This window comes from Hyposmocoma kahamanoa, unplaced genomic scaffold (genome assembly GCF_003589595.1).
Source record: "Hyposmocoma kahamanoa isolate Upper Pololo Valley unplaced genomic scaffold, ASM358959v1 62, whole genome shotgun sequence".
Taxonomy (NCBI): Eukaryota; Metazoa; Arthropoda; class Insecta; order Lepidoptera; family Cosmopterigidae; genus Hyposmocoma; species Hyposmocoma kahamanoa.
The window spans coordinates 19,826,407-19,849,383 of NW_020653850.1; the positions used below are offsets into that span (position 1 = coordinate 19,826,407).

General features: G+C 38.8%; 1 protein-coding gene across 1 annotated transcript in view; it reads left to right on the plus strand.

Moving 5' to 3' along the window:
- Positions 1–19,811, plus strand: part of LOC113229863 (RNA polymerase-associated protein CTR9 homolog) — a 25,159-nt gene extending 5,348 nt beyond the window's left edge. The window contains exons 6-20 of the mRNA XM_026463549.1: positions 417–644; positions 1,662–1,868; positions 2,825–2,979; positions 5,050–5,220; positions 6,647–6,861; positions 8,643–8,800; positions 9,724–9,852; positions 10,348–10,610; positions 11,954–12,164; positions 14,174–14,382; positions 15,307–15,427; positions 16,696–16,970; positions 17,246–17,401; positions 19,087–19,200; positions 19,592–19,811. Of these exons, the coding sequence (XP_026319334.1) occupies positions 417–644; positions 1,662–1,868; positions 2,825–2,979; positions 5,050–5,220; positions 6,647–6,861; positions 8,643–8,800; positions 9,724–9,852; positions 10,348–10,610; positions 11,954–12,164; positions 14,174–14,382; positions 15,307–15,427; positions 16,696–16,970; positions 17,246–17,401; positions 19,087–19,200; positions 19,592–19,763 (2,784 nt within the window). The 3' untranslated portion in view covers positions 19,764–19,811. The remainder of the gene's footprint in view (positions 1–416; positions 645–1,661; positions 1,869–2,824; positions 2,980–5,049; positions 5,221–6,646; positions 6,862–8,642; positions 8,801–9,723; positions 9,853–10,347; positions 10,611–11,953; positions 12,165–14,173; positions 14,383–15,306; positions 15,428–16,695; positions 16,971–17,245; positions 17,402–19,086; positions 19,201–19,591) is intronic.
- The last annotated feature ends 3,166 nt before the right edge of the window (positions 19,812–22,977 follow it).

The following is a 22,977-nucleotide window of genomic DNA, read 5'->3' on the forward strand; positions in this document are numbered from 1 at the left end:
ATTAAGCTTTATTTTAATAAAATATTATTTTTCATGGCTGTACATATATATTTTAGTTAATTCTAGACACTTTCTGAAAAATTGTCCGATTCCCTATTACAGTATTATTTTTCGAAACACTAATTAGTAGTAAATACTTAAAAGGAAATAATAATTTGTCGCCAATGTACGAAAATTTCAATAAATAATACGCGTATTCAAATACAATCAGTTCCGACAATTCACTGGTTATTATTATTGATAAAAGAACGAACAAGCACATAGAAACTTCTTGAATCGGGCTGGACTCGAACCACTGGCTGACTCGATCTGTAGCTCAGTTGGAAGAGCGGTAGCCCCGGTTAGGTATACAGACACTCGTTTAAGTCCAGTAATAATAACAAACTGTATTTTTCTTCTGTATTTCCATCTACCAGGACTACAGCAAGGTGCAGCATCTAGCACTCCATGCGTTCCATAATACTGAGAACGAGGCAATGCGTGCAGAAAGCTGCCACCATCTGGCTCGCGCCTTTCATGCTCAAGGGGACTGTGATCAGGCTTTTCAATATTACTATCAGGCCACGCAATTTGCCCCACCGAATTTCGTTTTGCCTCATTATGGATTGGGGCAAATGTATATCTACAGAGGTGATACTGAGAATGTAAGTGTTATTTTTAGCCATTACATAATTGTGTTGTTTTTGTTCGTGAGATTTCTAGAAAATGGCTAAACCATATTGTTTCGGTTAGCAGTTACAATCCAACATTATAGCCATATGGCTGCGAGGATTATTACATAGAGCGATAAACACATTTAGTATTTGATTTACATTTTTACTTGTTTTAATCGACTTCAAAAAAAGGAGGAGGTTCTCAATTCGTTTGTATTTTTTTATTTCGATGATTTTATTTTTGCTGGAAAGGGCTTACTTTTGTAACAGTCCCATTCGAATTTGAAGAAAATATTCCACCTCTAAAGGTGACAAATTAGATAAGGAATCCGGTTTATTGGGTTTTACACACTTTCCGTTAACCAATTTCAATAAAACTTGGCAAATAGATGTCATTCCACAAATTTTTGAGGTCGGTTTTTTAAAATAAAAATATGTTATATGTGTTTTATTGTTCATTAGATTTTGCTGCATTTCTGAAAAGCGTGTGATATATACTATATAACTTATAAGTTTAATTTAGCACGCCTTCAAGTTAGACACCTGTAGAAGCGCTGAAATACAAGCAGCACAGGACAGGTCTTTGTGGAATTCTTTTGGGGAGGCCTATATTCAGCAGTGGACGTCTTCTGGCTGAAATGATGATGATAAGAAGCGCTGCGTTAGCACGTCTGTAGCGCGGCAGATGCGCCACTACAAATCATCATACAATATCTACCGTGCAAAAGTGGCACGACTGTGGCGCCGCTGCTGCACTTCTAAATATATATAATAGTATGAAAAAAGTGGCACGACTGTAGCGCTATAGTGGTGCCACTACAGCGACATAGTGGCACTATTACAGCGCCATGGTGGCGCCACTGCAGCGCCATAGTGGCACCATTACAGCCCCATGGTGGCGCCATTGCAGCTCCTCTATAAGCGCCTAATGTAAAGGTGACCTTAGGCTCTTTATTATTTTCTTTTTTTGGAGATCCTCGTAGTACAATTGTAACTTGTTACTTACAGGCAGCACAATGCTTCGAAAAAGTTCTAAAAGCCCAGCCAGGGAACTACGAAACTATGAAAATTTTGGGCTCACTCTATGCGAACTCACCGTCTCAATCGAAACGCGATATAGCGAGGCAGCACTTGAAGAAGGTGACTGAACAGTTTCCCGATGATGTCGAGGCTTGGATTGAATTGGCACAAATATTGGAACAAAACGACCTTCAGGTCAGTATTTTAGTAACTATGAAAATGTTTACACCCTGTACTACATTTTTCAATTTGACCTCCTATTTATTAACATTAATGCTTATTGTATAGGTTAATGTTTTTTTTTATGATACTAAGTGATGGAACGAACAAGTCGTGCTCCTGATGGTAAGCGACACGCCTGTCCTTAACAGTTGCAATGCAACTCAGAGCTTTAAATCGCAAAGACCTGAGGTGTACTGCCACTGCACTCATCACCCTGAGACACAAGTTGAAAAGTCCCATGTGCCTGTAACCTCACCAGCACCCTTACTCGTCCAAAATTGGTAAGGTAACGTGTTGCGAATTAATAATTTTAAATTTTTATTGAATTGATATTTAATTATTTTTTGTGAAATTGCTCCACTAGTTTGTTATAATTATTAATACAAAGATCGAACACTCAGAAAAAATTCCTTCGATCCGGCCGGATTCGAACCGACGTCTTCTAGCATACCGTGCCAGACGCCAACTAACCAAACTAAGCCACGGAATGAACCAGCGGACCTCACGAATTTTTCCTTGTGCTTGTTGTCGTGTCTTTGTATTTGGTTTTTCAACGACTTTTTAGTCGTAGCGCCATCTATGAGAAATCTGTGAAAGTTTTATCACCCAGTTAGATGCCTTTACAGCTACCGGCCTTGGCGAGTTTATTATAAATTAATAATTATTTACCTCAAACCATGATGTACGGTCTGTCTGTACAAATTCAGTCTGGAAAAGTCGTCTGCTTGCGTCAGATTTTAGTTTAGTCGGGGTCGCCTTCGTCGTTCTTTGTCAAAAGAAAGACGGTCGTCGTGTTTTGTCCAAAAGAAAGTCGGTCTAATTTGGAATTCCTGTCAGTCTAGTGAGTCTATCTTTGTGGCCAATCAGAACGCTGGTCATCCATGGAGGATTAACGATGGTCATTGATCGAATCCGTCTTCCTTCCACAGGGTTCTCTGAACGCCTATAGCACAGCAATGAAAATACTCAAGGAAAAAGTAAACGCAGACATACCAGCAGAAATATTGAATAATGTAGCAGCATTGCATTATAGACTGGGCAATCTGAATGAAGCGAGAACATATTTGGAAGAAGCCTTGGAAAGGTAGGATTTTTTTAAATGCAGAATTTTAAATTAATAAATAATAATAATATTACGAACAACTTTAACTATGAAGTCCCTATTGAAATTGCGAGGAAGTAAAACTTCTGTTCTATAAATTTTGATTGTATGGACATTTAGTATGTATGGAAAAGAGGATTCTCCATAGAAAAAAAAAATCATTTTGAGTAGTAGAGGCATCTCCATTCAGGGGGTCTACTCCCATTTTGTCTGAGCCGAACAGCCGTTCGAAGTCAAGTAAGTAATACTCGAACAATTAAAAGACGCATGATGCGGATGAAGCTTCATACTTGACTTTGTTTTTTGTTTGGTCGAATATTATTCATTTGACAGTATTGTTTCGGACGAATGTCGGACGGCGAACGGGAGTGACCCCTTTGGTGAGATTAACGTAACACCTGTATAAGACCCTATAATTACGCTTGATATCAAAAATAAATTATAAACGGGTTATTAGAAATCCAACACATTATACCCAACTTAGTAGTAGGTACTGAACGAAAAGAATCGTTCTTTGCAGCATTTTTGCTGCGTACCTTGTCGGTTTACTTTATTAAATATCTTTATAGACAGCCCTGAGCGCAGGGAGACTCGGGAGTCATATGGCCCGTTACTGCTACCTACCTGTATACTAGGGTGGGCCAAAAAATTTTACGTGTTTTAAGAGATCTAATAGTCTTTATTAGGTGCCATTTAGACCCAAATTACGTTCCGTAAAATATATTTGCAATCTTAGAAATACAACAGCCTCCGGATTGACTGTGAAATAACGATTTCAGTCTTTTTTTAATGAAGTTTAGAACAAATCTTTAAAAACTAAGAGCGCTCCTTCACCGCGAACATTCGCTTGAGTCAAATCAAAGGCACTCGCTGGCACTCAAAGGCAATCGCGGGCACACAAAGGCAATCGCGGGCACTCGAAAGGCACCCAAAGGCACTCAAAATCACTCAAAGGCACGCGCTAGCACTCAAAGGCATTTAAAAGCAATCAAAGGCACTCGAAAGCACTCAAAGGCACTCAAAAGCATTCAAAAGCACTCAAAGGCACTCGCGGGCACTCCTGGCTCTCACGGGCACTCGTGAGCTCTTGCGGGGCACGCCTGTCTCTCTCGGGCGCTCGCGGGCTCTCAGAGGCACTCGCACGCCTTTCTACCTCGCACATCTCTGGTGGAATCGCAGCCTAATCGAATCTTGGGTGTTACATTATAGGCGAATGTTCGCCAGCGAGGGAGATAGTTTGTAATGTAATGCTCGCAAACGAATCTTGAATGTTACATTACAGACGAATGTTCTTTTGTATACGTAAACAAAGTTTTGTATACGTCCCATTCTGGTTAGGTTACTTAGTTGTTGACTTTTTACTAGCGATGCGCGATTGCGAATGATTTCGATATTCAACTCGTTAGTAATTACTAATCCTGTCATTCGAATGACAAATTAGTTACCTACTAATTTTCGTATTCGAATGATCTGAATGATCATTCATTACTAATTAGTGTTATTAATCCATAGATTCTATAGATCATTTCTGCCTAGCGCTCTCTCACATTTGGTAAATACCGTAAATGTGACGGGAACAGGGATATTTTGATATGTATATGGTGAATGATCTCGTGGAGTTCCGAGTAGTTCCGAGATAATAATCATTCGACTCGTGCACTCGATCGAATGGCAAGGGCGAATAATTGTACTTCGATTCAAATTATTCGATTTTTCTTTTTTATAATACCAAGTGAAGGTACGAACCAGTCGTGTGCCTGATGGTAAGCTACACGTCTGTCCATAACAGTAGCAGTGGCACTCAGAGCTTGAAATCGTAAAGATCTGAGAGGCACTGCCACTGCGTCCATCACCTTGAGAATAAGTTCACAAGTCCCATGTCTGTAATTTCACCAGCATACTTACTTACCCTTCAAAATTGGAACACAGTACTGCAGAAATGGGTTAGGTGGCAGTACTTTGCTGGACGAACTCTTGACCTTTCGAATAATTAGTAACATTGAAACGTCGCGCATCGCTACTTCTCACAATAACATTGCATCGCGTTTTCAGGGAGAAAGCTGACGCGGAAACACTAGATGCTCAATACTACAATTCAATAGCAGTCACTACGATGTACAATCTAGCGCGACTCAATGAAGCACTCTGCTCGTACAACAAAGCAGAAAAACTTTATAAGGACATTCTCAAGGAGCATCCCAACTATATTGATTGCTATTTAAGGTAGGTTCCTATTTGTCAATCAATTTATATGCGTACCTTTTTAACATAACGGGCGATAAAAAGGATAAAATGAAATTATAAGGGCCTGTTCTACTTATTAATACGAACTGATTTTATTCTACATTCGTTTTGTCAAATAAATTTTTGCACAACTTTTTTAAATTATTAATACAAAGATGCTAAAAAGAAAGAGGCTAAAAAGTCGTTGAAAAACCAAATGCAAAGATACGACGCAAGCACATAGAAAAATTCGTGAGGTCCGTTCCGTTGCTTAGTTGGTATAGCGTCTGTCACGGTATGCTAGAAGACGTCGGTTCGAATCCGGCCGGATCGAAGGATTTTTTTTCTGAATGTTCGATCTTTGTATTAATAATTATAACAAACTAGTGGAGTAATTTCACATAAAAATAATTAAATAAAAATTGAAACTTAAAAAAAAAGCAATGATAGCCTAAGGGCGCATTTATTCGACAAGAACTTCATCGAGATCGCGAGCGCGACCACGCCGCGCGGCGACCGCGTCCATCTGTCATGGCAAAATACGCTCTATTCATTTAGCTTTTACGTTTTAACTTAAATAAGCGTCTCTGACACGCGGGCAAGTCTGGCTCGAATTTGGTCTACGCGGCGATCGCGCGGTTGTGTTATTCAGAGGAATTTAAATATTGTTGCCTCGTAAATATAATTCAGATTCACCATTAATGAATATTAAAGGCATGGTAACTAGGCGGTCGCCGCGCGAAATCTCTCTTCGTGTAATTGGGCGCTAAGGGTTTGACCTACCGCCTTTCAATCATATGCTTAGGTTCAAATGCGGGCTCGCACTTCTTGTAATTCACGTGGGAAATTTAATTTCAAATTTACCATGAGCTTTTCGGAGAAGGAAAACATCGTGATGAAACCTGCACGTCGAAGAAGGCTCACCGGAAAACGTGTGAAGTCCTCCACCCACATTGGGCCATCGTGGCCTGGCCTGAGGCCTAAAACCCTCGCCTGAGTGTTTTAGGCCTCAGGCCAGTGAGTGATGTGAAATGAGTTGATGATGATAACTATTTTTTTTGTCAAATAGTTTTTTGTAAAATTGCTTCTTGGACTATAATATTTTGTCAAATTGGATTTTACTTTGCAGTTTTTTTTATATTATTGCTGTTTTATTGTATTGCTTAATCATTGACTTACAATTATATGGACGTCGGGTCCGCGCTAAAAAGTGTCCGCACTTGTAAGGCGCTAAAATCGTATACAGAGCGACAAACTCCGCTTTAGTCTTCATTTGTTCGACTGACAGCGCGATACTGCGATGACATTACAATTTAAATTTCGAATAGGATGACTTGGGACATTTTTTTCGTGGTTTTTGTATTAGACCCGTCGTCCATTTATTTGTAAGTCAATGGCTTAACTGAATAATTTTACGTTTTTATAGATTGGGCTGCATGGCGCGAGATAAAGGACAGATTTACGAAGCATCAGACTGGTTTAAAGAAGCTCTGAAAGTTAACACAGAACACCCTGACACATGGTCTTTGTTGGGCAACTTGCATTTGGCCCAACAGGAGTGGGGCCCTGGACAGAAGAAATTCGAAAGAATATTGCAGAACTCATCCACTTCTACCGATGCTTACTCTTTGATTGCCCTCGGTAGGTAGTTTATTATCTTATTTAATAGGTAACAAATATTACACTTCAAATTGATTAATTATTCATAAAAACAGATGTAAGGACTGTAACGCAGAGGTTTTGGGTTCGATTCCCGGGCCGGGAGTAATATTTGTATGGCCTATATTTATGAAATTTTAATATTGAAAACAATATGACGGATCTAACTGGATAGGACATGGACAAGCTTGTGCTTTTCTTTTAAAATGGAATCGGTTATTAACGGGAGTATAAGTCAGGATGGACAAGTAACCTGGTTTTAAGGGTGAAGGTGTTATAAATTGGGCTTAGTCTAGCCGTTGCATGACATTTAAAATTGTTTGACGATTGAGTGTCCTTGCGTTTTCGCCTCACAGATTGCGAATGTGTGGAACACTTTCTACTCGGTACAGGCTCTGGGCTCCCCGGAGACTTCACCACTTAAAAAGTAACTCCTCACCATTTCGTAGTACTCGCGGTTTGAGTAGATACTTGAACACCTCAGACGGAAGTAGAGTCTGTTTTTTTTTATACAAATGTAAGTGCGCATTTGACTTCCATCTCACCTGATGGAAAGTGAGTAAGAGGTCGATGATGGAGCATGCACACCTAAATAATGCCTATACACTCTCGCCTTGAAAAGGTCTAAGTTGTAACATTCAGGGAATTCCACTCCATAGCCGTTCGCCTTATAAATGTGGAAGCGTATCGCTTCGTGCGAATATTTGGAATATCCACAACATAGAGGTGGAATCCAAGTTTACTTTTTGTACTGTTCTAAACTAACGTGCGCCAGCGACTGAAAATGTATTCGGTTGCGCCGCGCGGGATTCTCTCCCCGGGCGGAGCGGGGTTGTATTTTCATTCATCGGCCTGACTAGCGTGTTGTGTTGACTAGGTAACCAAACGTTATTATATATATCTTCTCCTAATTATTGTAAGTTACTCGAAAATAGGCTTTTTAAACTTCATCTACCAGCTATAAACTCACCTTCGCTAGAAGATTTCCAAAATTCATGCATCCGTATATCTACAATAGAGTTAACTCCTTGTATAGCGTCAAGCTCTGCTCAAATTCGGAACTTAAACATAAGGTCAATAAATTGCTACGCACGTTGACATACAATGTAATAGAGGACTTGCTAAAGGAGGTGCGCTAGTTCACTGCCTCAATCCTTCGTAAATGCATGCACGCGAACACGCATATACGTGTATGCACTAGCAGCAGCTAGTGATTACAGTCAAAAGTGTTGCCCGGTTGAGAGTACTTTTATTATTTTAATAACACGCCGTTAACTTTGTATTGCTAACGTTGAGGATGTTCCATAGTTTCAGTTCAATATTTCATTCTTATCGTGTCGATGGCATACACTATAATGCTTGTCATCGTGGTGGAAGGATTTGCCAATTGGTGTACAGTAATCGTACGTAGATGTACGGGAAAGGTATGGTACTTCGTACGGGGACCTCCAATATTCATTGTATTAAATACATTACGAATCATAATAAAACACCGACAATACAATAATACACTTAATTTATTCATGAGGCCTACATATTATGTTATGCTAACATCGAAAGCCGCGCGGTCGGAGTGCGGCGGGCGGAACTACACACAACACGTATAAACGCTGGGTCGCGGACGCGTGAACTGAACGTCGGAGATCTGTCGCCGGCACACGACGCGGTGCGCATGCGTAGTGAGTGTATCATGCCTCGTGGAGTGGCTGCGCGCGCAAACGTGTCCTTGTAATTGATTGGCTAATTCATTATTTTTCTTTCAGGCAACGTGTGGCTCCAAACCCTGCACCAGCCATGTCGCGAAAAAGACCGGGAAAAAAGGCACCAGGATCGCGCTCTCATGATGTATAAACAAGTATTAAAAGTGGACCCCAAAAATATTTGGGCCGCAAACGGCATCGGATGCGTCTTGGCTCATAAGGTACAAAATGTTCGGGAGGTTGATACTGGAGTATATATTTTGAAGTTGGACTCTTTTTAAACAATTTTTTTAAATACCACACACACAGATACTAACCAGAACACCCAGACCAGAACCAATTTAGAAAAGTTATTTCTCAAATTATTCCTACCAGGAATCGCACCCGGGGCCTTCAAATCTAACGATCACAGTGCAAGTCGTTGGGCCAACGAGTTCGTCAAACGTTACGTACAGTTTATATTGTATACAAAACTAACACTTATAAATTTGAACGCTATGTAGACGATGTAAGGTGCAATTTTCTATAAATAATTATTGACAACAGATTGTATATATTTGGGTGCAGACCTACATACTTGCGTTTTTAATGTTTCGCTTTTAGAGCGCTTGTGCACTGCATCCGGACCAAGTCCAAGAAAAGTACGAACCGAGAAAACTTGGGCCGTGTTCGCATGTCTCTTGTGCACTGCCGGTCGGTGAAGCCGAAAACACACGAACTGAGTTCGGATAATGCTTGTACACTGCCTGTCTGGTGAATTCCAGAAAATACGGCCAGAATAAAGAACGAAGACTCGATTGATGCCTCAATTATTAAGGCCGATTCACACGATCGTTCCTCAAAATTTTGCTCAAAAAAGCTTGTTTAGGTGTTCCCCTGCTGAGTACAATATTTCCATCGGATCCAGTTTATTTCAGTCCTGTATTTAAATTCATGGAAAATACTGTAAGAAAAAATTATCACTTTCTATGTTTATTATCTCTAATGTTTCGAGTGAAAGACTATTCAAGTCTTTAAATAAATTGAAAAAACAAAACGAAAAGCTGACACACTTGCACCTGAAATAAATAAACGTATATAAATAAGCCATAATAAACGCCGTACAAGCTGTGGCCATTCGTTTAATGTTACTTTAATGTTTAAGGGTTGTGTGAACGAGGCTCGCGACATTTTTGCACAAGTACGTGAAGCTACCGCGGACCTTCCCGATGTTTGGATGAACATAGCTCACATTTACGTTGAACAAAAACAATACATCAACGCTATACAGATGGTAAGACATGAACGAATTTTTTTAAACACCAAGACGCATTACAGGTAAAAGAATAAAAATTATTACGGTAACGAACGTGTTAACCTAATGGTTTGACCTACCGCCTCTCAAGCAGAAGGCCGTGAATTCGAATCCGGGCATGCACCTCTGAGTTTTTTCTACAGCATAATAATAATGACATTAATAACGCACACCCTATGTCGCGGGTGCCATGGTCTCACACACAGACAACCACAAATTACACCCAAACTCACGCGACAAATAAATCTAGGCCATAAAAATTTGTCCCTGCCCGGGAATCGAACCTGGGACCTCTGCGTGGCAGTCCGGCATGGTAACTAACATAGTTAAAAATGATATGGTAAATAGCATAGTTAAAAATGTGTTAATTTAGAGCGTATATTACTCATGAAATAACGATTTGAGTAATTCAATTTGTAGATTAAGAAAACGAATGCAAGTTTATTATCAGTTAATTGATCATTGATTTTCCAGTATGAAAACTGCATTCGCAAATTCCGCATGCATCACGATGTAGAATGGCTGACTTGGTTGGCTCGAGCACACGGGCTGGCCGGACGGCCGCAAGCCGCTCGAGCGACGCTGCTTCGAGCGAGAAGGGTCGCTCCACACGACACTGCGCTGCTATACAACACGGCTCTGACGCTACGAAGATTGGCAGCCCATGTACTTAAGGATGAGAGATCTTCGCTGGACGTCGTCTTGAGGGCAGTTCACGAACTTCAAGTGTCGCATAAGTGAGTATACAGCTTTTTGATGACCTTTGTTCCTGGATTGTATGTCTGTAAACGTTTTTCTATGTTTTTTTTAAATGATAATCCTGACTTCGTATTAGATCGTTCATCGAACCTTGGAAGGTTTCCAAGAAAAAAAAAGATCATTGGACTGTCATCAATTTAACGACGTATAGTGAAACAGGTCGTTGTGGTGTTCTCTAGGGGGAGGCTGATGTTCAGCAGTTGACATCTTTAGGCTGAAATGATTAATAATGATGAATACGCTTTATAACTGTGGAAGTGATGTTTTAGTGGGTAAATTTGGTTGGAGGTTACCGTAGTATCTAACAACAGTTTGTCGTGAACTCTCGGCTCGAAAACACTTGATAGCCGTTCGCCACGTAAAGCAGATTTAGTAGGCTATTAGCGCAGGCTTAGAATAATAACGCATGGAATGACAGTTTTCATATCAAACGAACTGTCACGAGTGAGGCAAAAATCAAATTTATGTAAGCGTAAGCAACATGTATTTACGCTCGTCGGCATGCACACAAATATACAAATGATGATGCCATGGAATAACATTTTCCTCAAAAATTGGGGAAATTGTATCTTGCTTAACTCATCATTAAGTTAATAAATACTACCCCATTTATTATATGAACAAAAATCTAAAAGCGAGTTTAAGTGCGATTTTCGAATTTGACTTTAGTTCATGAAAATTTGGATATATAAATAGCCTGACATTATCTGAGGATAAACACATGAAAAGTACATGATAACAATAAAGAACCTGAACCTGAAAGTTATTTATACAGGACTTTGGAGAACTGACAATGACTTTTTTAGTTAGTCTTAGTTCCCTGAAATAAATTTAGTTAGAAACTTTTAAGTCCGGGCAAGACAATTTTTTAAAATGACTCCTGTATCATGAACAAGAATAATGATTTTCACACGAAAATAATGAAGGCAAATACTAATTATATTCCGTAAAAATAGCTAACGTACATTCCCACAATGTTCTCGCGGCGGTGTACATTTGTATAAATTCTGCAACCGTCGCGATATTGCCTATTCTCAAAAAATTACGTAACAATTATTTTGAAAAAGTCCGTTACTTTGCAACATTTTCGTATCTTGTTGCAACGAAATTAATTTTCAGTTTTAATGAATTTTCACATTAAATACAAGTTGAAACGCGTTACTTCCTTGTGCCTTGCCCGCTCGCTCGTGTGAGCCTATTTGGGTCCCTACAATTTGCCTCACTTAGCGTGTGCGAACTGGGCTTCTATGGGCTATTATTCTAAGAGGACGAGAGTGACGTGTCGGTCGCGCGGCACTGGATTCCACATTTGCGCGCGCAGGTACTTCCAGCGGCTGGCCACGGCCGAGGGCGGCGAGGGCGCGGAGCGCGCGCGCTACGAGCCGGCCAACGCGCTGGCCGAGGCGCGCCAGTGCGCTGACCTGCTGTCGCAGGCGCAGTGGCACGTGGCGCGCGCGCGCCGCCAGCACGACGAGGAGGTCACGCTGCGCGACCGCCAGCGCGAACAGCGCGAGGCCTTCCGCAGGCAGCAGGTCCGTCATAATAAACTCAACTGCCTCCGTGGCCGAACGGTTACCACGCCGGACTGCCACGTAGAGGTCCCAGGTTCGATGCCCGGGCCGGGAGAAATAGTTGTATGGCCTACAATTATTTCTCTCGTGAGTTTGGGTGTAATTTGTGGTTGTCTATGTGTGTGTCCATGGCACCCGCGACACAGGGTTTCCCTAGTGCGGAGCTATGTTGAGTGTGTGCGTTATTATAAATGCGTTATTATTATTATAAATAACAAGCCGTCGAGTATATAACCAGAAATAGAGACGAAATAAGGGCCATATATTCCTGGTAACACGTTAGCGATACAGCTCTTATAAATATCAACTCCCGTTTGCACTGAAATATAGACAGGCCAACTACTGACCTGTGTGTACGTTTCCCAAAAAATATTCTGTATTTATTGTAATAAAGATAATATCTCTAACAATGCCGTGCTGTTCTATTCGGTGGTGTGGGAAAAACAGCAAAACATCTAATTACAAAACAAACGGAATCAGATTTCATCGGTAATGAAACATGTAATTTTGCAATTTTCGTCCATTATAGCAAAGCTCAAGTTAACTGGTCGATTTGGCGTGAAACAGTTGACGACACCCGTCAATTGTTTCGAACTCGGACTAGCCAATCGGAGCGCGGTTGTCACAGTTATGATATGGCAGAATACTTTTCAAACAAATTAAATGACATTTCGTCTCTATTTCTGGTTGTATACTCGATGTAATAAGCATATTAAGCTGCGCTGCATACACAGTCCGCAGAATACGTGAGCTTACCGATGTTAGTACTGCTAGACTAGTTTAGTTACTTCCATAGTATAATGTCCTACGGGATTCTCATGTGGGGTAAAGCGGCAGATATTCTGTGTACCGTCTAGGCTCTCGGGTTTCTCTCAGAGAAAAGTTTAAGGAGACTGGTGTCATGACTGTAGCATCACAATGCATTTACTCAAATATTTTATATGCCCGTAAAAATATACATAATTTCAATAAGAAAGAAGATATCCATAATGTTAGCCTTAGAGCTAAGTCCAAACTCATGGTACCACGATTTCGTTTAAATAAGGTAAACAACTCTTTTATGGGGAACTGTATACGTTTTTACAAAAGTTTCCTTAGCATACATTAAGATTATCATTTCCTAAGTTTAAAAATATTTTGATTGAAAAGTCATATTATTATTTGTGTTGGATAAAGATGAATGGAAAGACAAAGTGAGTCTAGATTCTACACAAATAAGATTCAAAATGTATTCCATAGCATTTAAGTTTATTTGAAAAGAGCAATCCCTAGTTTCTTGCTCGTTCTTCTCAGGGAGGTCAGCGTAGTGAACGAGCAGTAGCTTAAATGTGACGTTTTCAAGTGTAAATTTATCTTACCTATGGAATAAATGATCTTTGACTTTGACTTTAACACACTCAACATAGCCCGCACTAGGGAAACACTGTGTCGCGGGTGCTATGGACACAGATACACAACCACAAATTACACCCAAACGCACGACAGAAATAAATGTAGGCCATACAAATATTTCTCCCGACCCGGGAATCGAACCTGGAACCACTGCGTGGCATGGTAACCGTTCGGCCACTGAGGCAGTTCAACTTCAACTGACAGCATGGTACGCGGCTAAGTGACAAAATAATTTTTCGGGATATCGTAAAAAACCGTAACCCAGTTTTAGAAAATCGAAATTGTGAATTATATATTGTGAATGATATTTCAGCTAGGCGTCGTTAGGGTAAGTTCCGATAAGTCAGACGCGTTAATTAATTTTAACTGTTTTTAAAAGATAATTTTGTGCTCTATCTTATGCTATTTCAAACGGATATTTGACCATTTGTCATTTATCCGCGTTTTAGTATGGCCCATTGACACAGGGCCAATTGACGAGCCATTCCACAAAGCCAAGCCAGTCTAGTGAAAAGTGCTAAATTCCCAACGTCCGTCTACACTACGGCTAGTATTACAGTAAGATTCTTTATTATTAGGAAGATGAACGTAAACGTCGCGAGGAACAACATCAAAAAAGCACCGTGGAGATGCTGCAAAAGCGACAAGAATACAAAGAGAAAACAAAGAATGCGTTACTTTTCACCGAAATGCCGCCAGAATCGAAGTCTAAAGGTGGAAGGGGCAGGCGACGGGATGAATATATTTCTGATTCGGGAAGCGGCAGCGACAGACCCAGAGAAGAGGGGTGAGTAATAATTTGATTCATTTTATATTAGAGCGGTTACACACGGCGACTTCTAGCAGCGATGCAAACGCGATGCAGTAACGATGCAGTCGCTAATCGTTTACCTTTACTAACGCCTTAATACAAACGCCTATCACATCGCTACACTTGGGATTTATTGTATACTTGTAGGCGATTGCAACGATGCAATCGCCTACAAGTCGCAAGTGTAGCGATGCGTCGCGCGTTTCACGAACGCGAGTTTGCATTGCTGTTGAAAATCGCCGTGTGTAACTTACTCTTAGGGTCGAAACACTGAACAATGATGGTTTTCGTTTCTTGTGCTGTCGATGTTACTTTTATTTTAAGACTATATTCAATTTGAATAGTATATTGGCGCCTCGATTGCGCTATCTGTGGCCGCTAAGCATGTCAATTTTTTTTTAATTTCACACCAAATCTAAAAAAAGAAGATATATATAGATTATATATTCAATAAAGTTTAAGTGAGGTTTTACAAAGTTGATGTGAAGAAAATGTTATTGTAATAGTTACTAATTAATATTTCTTTTAGTTATTCATATTTGCACTTCTACAACTTTGTTTTTAATTTTCAGGTTACATTTCTGTACCTAATTACGGTGGCGATTTTTTTAATTCAAATATTCTTAAATATCATGAAGCATTATATTTTAATATTCGAGTGTAGTAATCTGAAATATTATTTAAAATTACACGGTAATATTCTCGAATACTTAAATAGTAAAAATGGACACTCTAATTAGGTAAACTAACCTGAAAATTACCCATACAGTAACTTGATGTGTTAAGTAGTAAATACAAATAAAAAATATTGTAACATACGAAATACTAATTTTGTACTGTAAGACGCACGATAAAAATTAATTATACCAACAATAACGTGTTCTGTTTGATTTTGTTCAGCCGTGAGCCGAGGCAGAAGAAAAAAGGCGGCGAGGGCCGCAAAGGCAAATCGCGTAAGCGCCGCGAGCGCCGCTCCGGCAGCGACAGTGACGGCCCGCCCACCAAGCGCGGGAGGAAGAAGGTAAACTCATACTCGATATACGTCCCGCTACCGGGTACAGGTCTTCTTCTTAAAGTGCTTCTTCAACTAGTGATGGTTGGCATACAGCTCAGCATATCTCGATATCTCCAATGAACACTACGTCAACTTTATTTTTCGGTAATTTTTTGTTATCTTTGTAAACAGCCATATTTATTTACTAATATTATGCTCCTCGAATTTTGTTAAAAAAATAAAGAAACAAAAACAATATTCGAAAAAGATAACAAAAAAACGAATTTTATGAAAACAAAAGAAACATAAAACAAAATATAAACAGAACAAAACTCAAAGAACTTTGACCTCGACAAAGGAAATACAATTAAACTTTGATTTCACTTCGTAATTTCTTGTTGAACTCAGGCAAAGTTCGTTTTGTAAATACGAAAAAGTTGCTTAGCTCGCCATCTTTGCTTAGTCGAAATCAAAATTCGCTTTTTAAATCTCGGCCTTGGTCAATAGGGATCAAAGAATCCCACGACAGGGCGTGACTAGCGCGAGAGCAAAGTAAATCGCGAGATCTCTATGCGAGAATAGCAGTATCTCGCGTTTTATGTCGCTCTCGCGCAAATAGCACCCTGCCGTGTTAGCCTTGCAAGAGGACCGATATGAAATCTAGAATCTATTAATACGATGATTGTATCTTCCAAAATGTATATGTATAGTGACGTTGGAATATATACGTGGCTCATTATTAATATCTTATGTTACAATAAACTATAATATATTTTAGAGATGAAGTTGTATTTGCCTTAAAAAAATCATTATTGCAAAATACAGAAAAATAGGTACAGAGATGTGCCTAGCTCCCAAACTAGGATCCCCTGTACTATTGGTCTTACGTCCGTCAAGTGTGTTACGTAAGAACCAGCCAACTTCAATTGTATAAGCAGGATAAGATGCACGAATATTAAAAATAAAGTCACAAAGGCAAGGAATAAATAGTCACTACTGCGTGCGATCGCCAATATTTACAAGAAAATTAGTAAACAGTTTTTATTTTTATAATTGTGGGTAATTAAACAAAACAACAAATTGAAACTTTCCAAAGCCATTTACCCAGGGTATTTTAATGTAACGGAAGACGATTAATAAATAATAAGTCGCGATAAACAGAGCGAGCTCGGACTTCAATGGCTACAACTGGCAGAGCTCAGTAGTTTAGGAGTCGAATTCCCTCTGTCGAAGCGCTATGTTGATGATGACCTGCGAGTTGTGTCCATTAACCTTTTGCCAACAATATATTATAGAGAGAAAAAGGTATCGGACGTCGCGAGAAGGCCAAAGCCAAGGCAGCTGAAGAGAAACTCAGCGCGAAACAACGACTCAAGATCGTCTCCAAAGAAACGATCTCCACATCAGAGTCCGATTCGGACGCGTCCCGTGGCCGTGCCCGCACCCGCCGCAGCCGCAGCGGCAGCGGGAGTCGTAGCGGCAGCCGCAGTGCCAGCGGCAGTCGTAGTCGCAGCCGCAGCCCTGCTAAAAAAGGGAGGAAACGGATCATGTCTGCTTCTGATAGCGATAGGTAAAAACTATTTTATTTTTGTTTTACCCTCTCTTTTGATTTTCTATGTGTGAAATATGTTACACTAGACGAGACGTCGGAATAGGCAGAGCATATTTACCTAAATTTCAAGTATAACAGAGTGGATAACCCCTCCTTCTGAAATATTAAACATAAAATATAAAATTTATATTTATGTTAATAAACAGCAATAACGTCTTTAATTGCATCATGGTACAGCTTTGAACACTGGTTGTTTTTCAACTTAAGATAAATTAAATAAATTGTATTCTCAGGTCCCGCTCGAAATCTAAAAGCCGTAGCCGTTCACGCTCCCGTTCAAGATCGAAGAGTGGATCTAGATCGAAGAGCCGATCTCGTTCGAAGAGCCGATCCCGGTCAAAGAGCCGATCCCGATCGAAAAGCCGTTCCCGATCGAAGAGCCGTTCAAGGTATTCAAACTATATTAAATCTACTATGTATAATTTGTATAATTACTATTGTTTATTTTCACATAGCATGGGTATGGTGACGTTTGACATTCTAAGCTTTTAGAGATGCGGGGATGTTTAATTGAATGAAAAGAAATCATATCGAGATAATTTGTAAAGAAAAGATAATCGATGAAGAGACAATAATTTAAGAATAAAATCATAAACAAAATAAAAGGGATTCAATATGCGTTTACCATGCCGGACTGCCAGGCAGAGGTCCCAGGTTCGACTCGCGGGCCGGGAGAAATATTTGTAAGGCCTATATTTATTTCTCTCGTGCGATTGGGTGTAATTTGTGGTGGTCTATGTGTGTGTCCATGGTACCCGCGACATAGGGTTTCTCTAGTGCTAGGGGCTATGTTGAGTGTGTGCTTTATTATTATATAATAATTATGTTATTAAGTTACCAACAAATAAAAAAATCAACAACAACCAAACAAAAAGTCAACAACGAAGCATAAAATCAACAGAAACAAAACGAAACTTGAACAATTACTCCAAAAACACAAAGCAAGACTCGGAACAAAAAAGTGACCCTCATACAGTTTTGATTTATCGATTCTATGGCGTAAATCTCTATAGATAAAAAAAATTCCGTAGTACACATCAAGTACTTGGGATAATTTATTTTTTTTATTTTTCATTTCATTTTGTATCTATTTAATATACTGTAGTTTTTACTTAAAATTGCAAGTGCAACAAATTTTGTTTGTTTTTGGTCTATTATAATAAATTTACCTAGTTGAGACGTTAGTTAAAAATAGTATTGTATGTATAGTAATAGTATTGTAGTAATAACCATTGACTTACTAATAAATGGACGACGGGTCTAATACAAAAACCACGAAAAAAATGTCCCAAGTCAACCTATTTAAACGTAGTGACATGTAAAGGAATATGAAAAAGCTTTTAAATTGTAATGTCATCGCAGTACCGTCTAATTTTGCTTGCTTCGCTGTCAGTCGAACAAACGAAGACTAAAGCGTGAATGACGCTCTGTATACGATTTTAACGCCCTATAAGTTCGGACACTTTTTAGCGCGGACCCGACGTCCATATAATTGTAAGTCAATGCATGCAACGTAAAAATTTGAAATGTCATAGTACTCGTCCTTTGTGAAATAGACTATACTATATTTTTTTAGACTTTCGCTGTCATATCGGCTGCTTAACTAAAAAGGCACACGTTCAATAACTCGTTAAATTGAGTTTGTATGTTCTAAACAGCGCAATAGCTTTTAAAGAAAATCATCTTAGGATTTACTGTGTTCTGAAAGTAACATGGTCTTTTTTTATATTACTAAGTGACGGGACGAACAAGTCGTGCACCTGGTGGTAAACGACACGCCTGTCCATAACAGTTGCAGTGCCACTCAGTGCGTTGAATCACAAAGATCCGAGACATAAGTTGACAAGTCCCATGTTCCTGTAATTGCACCAGCACCCTTACCCTTCCAAACCGGAACACAGTGATGCTCACATTACTGCTTGGCGGCAGAAATAGGTAAGGTGGCAGTACTTCCCTAGACGAACCCTTTTCACAAGGAGCTGTGCAGCTACTCTGTCTACTCTCACTACTTTCTGTCAGTTTTATCTTTCTGTTTTGATAATAGTTGTGTACTTATTCAATTTTCAATTTCAAGGTCAAAAAGTGGATCGCGATCCCAGAGTCGATCGAGATCTAAAAGCCGATCCAAGTCAAAGTCCAAAAGCCGATCGCGTTCCAAGAGCGCTTCGCGATCGAAAAGCCGATCTAGGTAAGTTGACTACTTATTTTTATGATGTGCAAAGTGGTAGATGAGCAGTTTACCTGATGGAGGAACCGTCCTTGATGTCGCAATTGCATAACATATATTTCCTGTGGTTGTGATTTCGTTTTCTATCCCTAATTTAACCTTCAATATACTAACCTTACATATTAATAATTGTAACTTTTTTATACAAAAATGACCTCAAAAGTTCGCAGAATGACATATATTTGCCAAGATTAATTGAAATAGTGTTTACAAATCGGAGTAAACGCGTAACATGCATACAAAAAAATAGAGTCAAATTTAGAACCTCCTTTTTATTAAGTCGGTTAAAAAGTGAACAACTTCGATAACCAAACCAAAGAAAACTTTTAAATTGAATGTATTCTTTTAACAGGTCAAAGAGCAAGTCGAGATCCAAGTCCCGTTCCCGATCAAAGAGCGTGTCCCGTTCAAGATCCCGGTCCCGCAGCGGTTCCGGGTCCCGATCCGGATCCGGGTCCCGGCATTCGCGACCAGACACTCCTGTTTCACGGAAATCTGTCTCAGCCAGTGAAGACGAAAATTAGATTTATAATCAGATTTCAATATACCCTGGCTGCATGTATAATTATAGTAGAATATAATTCGTTTAATGATTGTATGCATGATAAAAATCTTTAGCAAAAAAATTGAGTAACAATTAATATCATGAGATGAAGACTCGATATCTCTAAAATCAACTTTATTTTTATAAATATCACTTGAGTGCACATCAGTTGGTTCAAACTGAAATATATGTTGTATTCATTGGCAACGTACACTTGAAATCGTCACATTGATTGAAACTACTACACTACTCATTTATAAAGCAGAGATGTACTTGATAAGAATGAGTAAGAAACAATAGGGGTTACATTGGTCATTTACAATATTTATTTCACACTTATTCTTTCAATGATTACGCGACATTTGTCAAAATTTCCACTTCTTAACATTACTTAGCACTTGTACTGCGGCTCAAGCTCATTATTAAAGTGCCTCTATGATGGCCGTTTCAAGTTTTTTATTAATTCATAACTACGTTGATGGAGCTAGGATGTGCATTGTTGTAATTGTGACGTGCAGTAAAATTTATGGATGTATAATTTAACGACACAACTCGGCATTTTGTTTTTCGAAATTTTTAAAAATCAAATCTAATACGATCGTGATTTATGGGATAGCTGTCCAGCACAACTTCTACCTCCGGCAAACTCGCGTCAAAGCTCAATGCAAAACAATGCAGTTTCGAATTGGCTATATATTAAGGAAACATTTATTTATTTAATTAATTATTGTACAGGAAAACACAAATCACATTTAGTAAAACGGAAAACACAAACAAAAGGACAAAATAATTGTAATAACGGGTTTACGTGCACAACAAAACAATATTAAATTATATAAAATAATAATAAAAAAGCAATAATATTAAATTACTACAGACTATATAAATACATATTTCATATTATGATATCTATAAAATGGATGGAACAGAGGATAAATAGTGCTTCTTGACTCTCATTTTAAAGATAGCTAAAGATTTACTGTCATGTACAGTAATGGGAAGTGCGTTCCAAAGTCCGACCGCACGAACATTTTTATTTTCGTTTTATTAAAACTTTTTAATCAGCTACCCTAAAAACTTATAAATGCGACTCGCATTTGATTATATTTTTTTCGAAAATGAATTAAGATTTGACATCACTATTGTAATCGGTCAAAACGGCCATCATAGCGTGCCAGTACTGTAAGTCTTAATGAACCATGCGCAGTCTTGTTCACTAATGATGGTATCATCCAAGATGTCTATGATATTGCAACTCGAGATCTGTGTGACATATATTGGTATAATTAGTAAAGCCACATGCGATCATGCGTCGAAAACACTTTTATCACATGCAAATCTTGAAAATAATACGAACTACGTTAAACATATAAGCATAAAAAGTTATCAGCTGATACGCACGTGATATTGAAGTTAGGAGCAGTTTATTAGCATGGAGTATAGACACAAATTTAATTAATTGCCGAGTTCTTTATTATCATGGTTACGCTCAGCAACTGAAAACATGATTAGACTTTGGGGTCGATTCAGAACCTTACGATAACTCAATTGTCGATAGACTCGATTTGACATCGTACGATTTCTTTTCATTTTTATTCACAACACCCGAATCGAACGTCAAACTGTCGTATTCGAAACCGCACCGAAATGACGTCACTCCCGTACAATTACTCGAACTTCTCGACCGGCAAAAGCTACAAACGTTATTCATAACACAGTTATCGAATGAACGTTACCGAACGTCCTATTGTTTTCAAAGCAAGAATTAATATGGAAATCTCTTATTATTTTATATAAAGTCTGGATTTTGTTCAATTTTATTAATTCATTTTAATGCAAGACTAATGCATTCCTATATTTTATGCTTTTTATGTAATAAAAATGTATATAAAGGATTTTCATTTGTCTTATAATCTATTTTACCGACTAGCTCCGTAAACCCTGTTGAATAACGACATCGTGGGGACTACTCTCGATCTCCGTCCGACATCCGTCCGAAACAATTACTGCCAAATAAGCAATACTTGACCAAATGACAGGACGCGTGATGCGAATGAAGCTTCGTACTGGATACTTGTCTTTTAATTTTATCGAATATTACTTATTTGACAGTAATTGTTTCGGACGGATGTCGGACGGAGATCGAGAGTAGCCCCCCGTATCCGAATACGAATAGAACGTTTTACTGAAATAGCTCGGGAAGCGCCCTTCGATTCGAGAACGATATTCAATCAAACAATTCGATTAAATTATCGAAGAGTTCTGAATCGGGGTCCTTGTCACCGGTACAAGTTTCATTGGTCAATTTTTAAAAAGAGTATTAAATAATTTTGCTATATTAAAAATTGAGCTTGTGTAGGTCAATCTGGACAAAAGCGTCTACGATAAAATTGTCGTTTTTTTAAATATCACTTTCAACTTTTTTGGTGTTAGGTAGTTGTGCTATGTATATTCTACTTAATAGTAAACGTGATAAAACATTATGGTTTTTGTTAGCATTCTCTGAAAGACACATTAACCTCAATAATATGTAAGAAGTGCTCGGTTTGATTCCCATCGGGGAAATCTGTACCGCTGACTCATTATCAAATAATGTACAGTCAAATTATTATTAAATGACTGAACACTGAAGGGAAAATTCGTTTTGAAAGTGCCGGGGAAAGTATAGGCTTCGGCAAACCCAATTCCCCAGGGGACCCTTTTAAAGTATTAAAAGGCCTAAAAATGAGCATAAAACTGCAATTCTTGAGATATTGCAATGAAATTTGATTTTTTTCATGCTTTGTAATTAGGAAGGACTGACTCGTCTATCCTAAGACTTGACAATCTCGAACCTGCTTTGGTCCAATCTGTTTCGCTATGACTTTAAGAGAAAACCCGTATACAGCAGATGAGGATGAAAAAGTATTCTCTTTTTACCCCGGTTGACGGCGTGGCTGTGCGGTTAGAAGATAATGTCTAAATTATACATTTTAAGAGTCGTCGTTATTCTCTAATCGTTTGTACTACTTAAAAGTATCTGAACTTGTTATTACTTTTTATTCTTCTTAAGTGTGCGAGGATCCGGTGCTTAGCGGTTACAACAGCATTAAGTAATACAAACAAAAATGGGTCCACCGCATTTTGTGGTAGGAACTTTAATAAATTGCATTCTCGTTCGTTTACTTACCTTTACATTTATCTATAATATAATA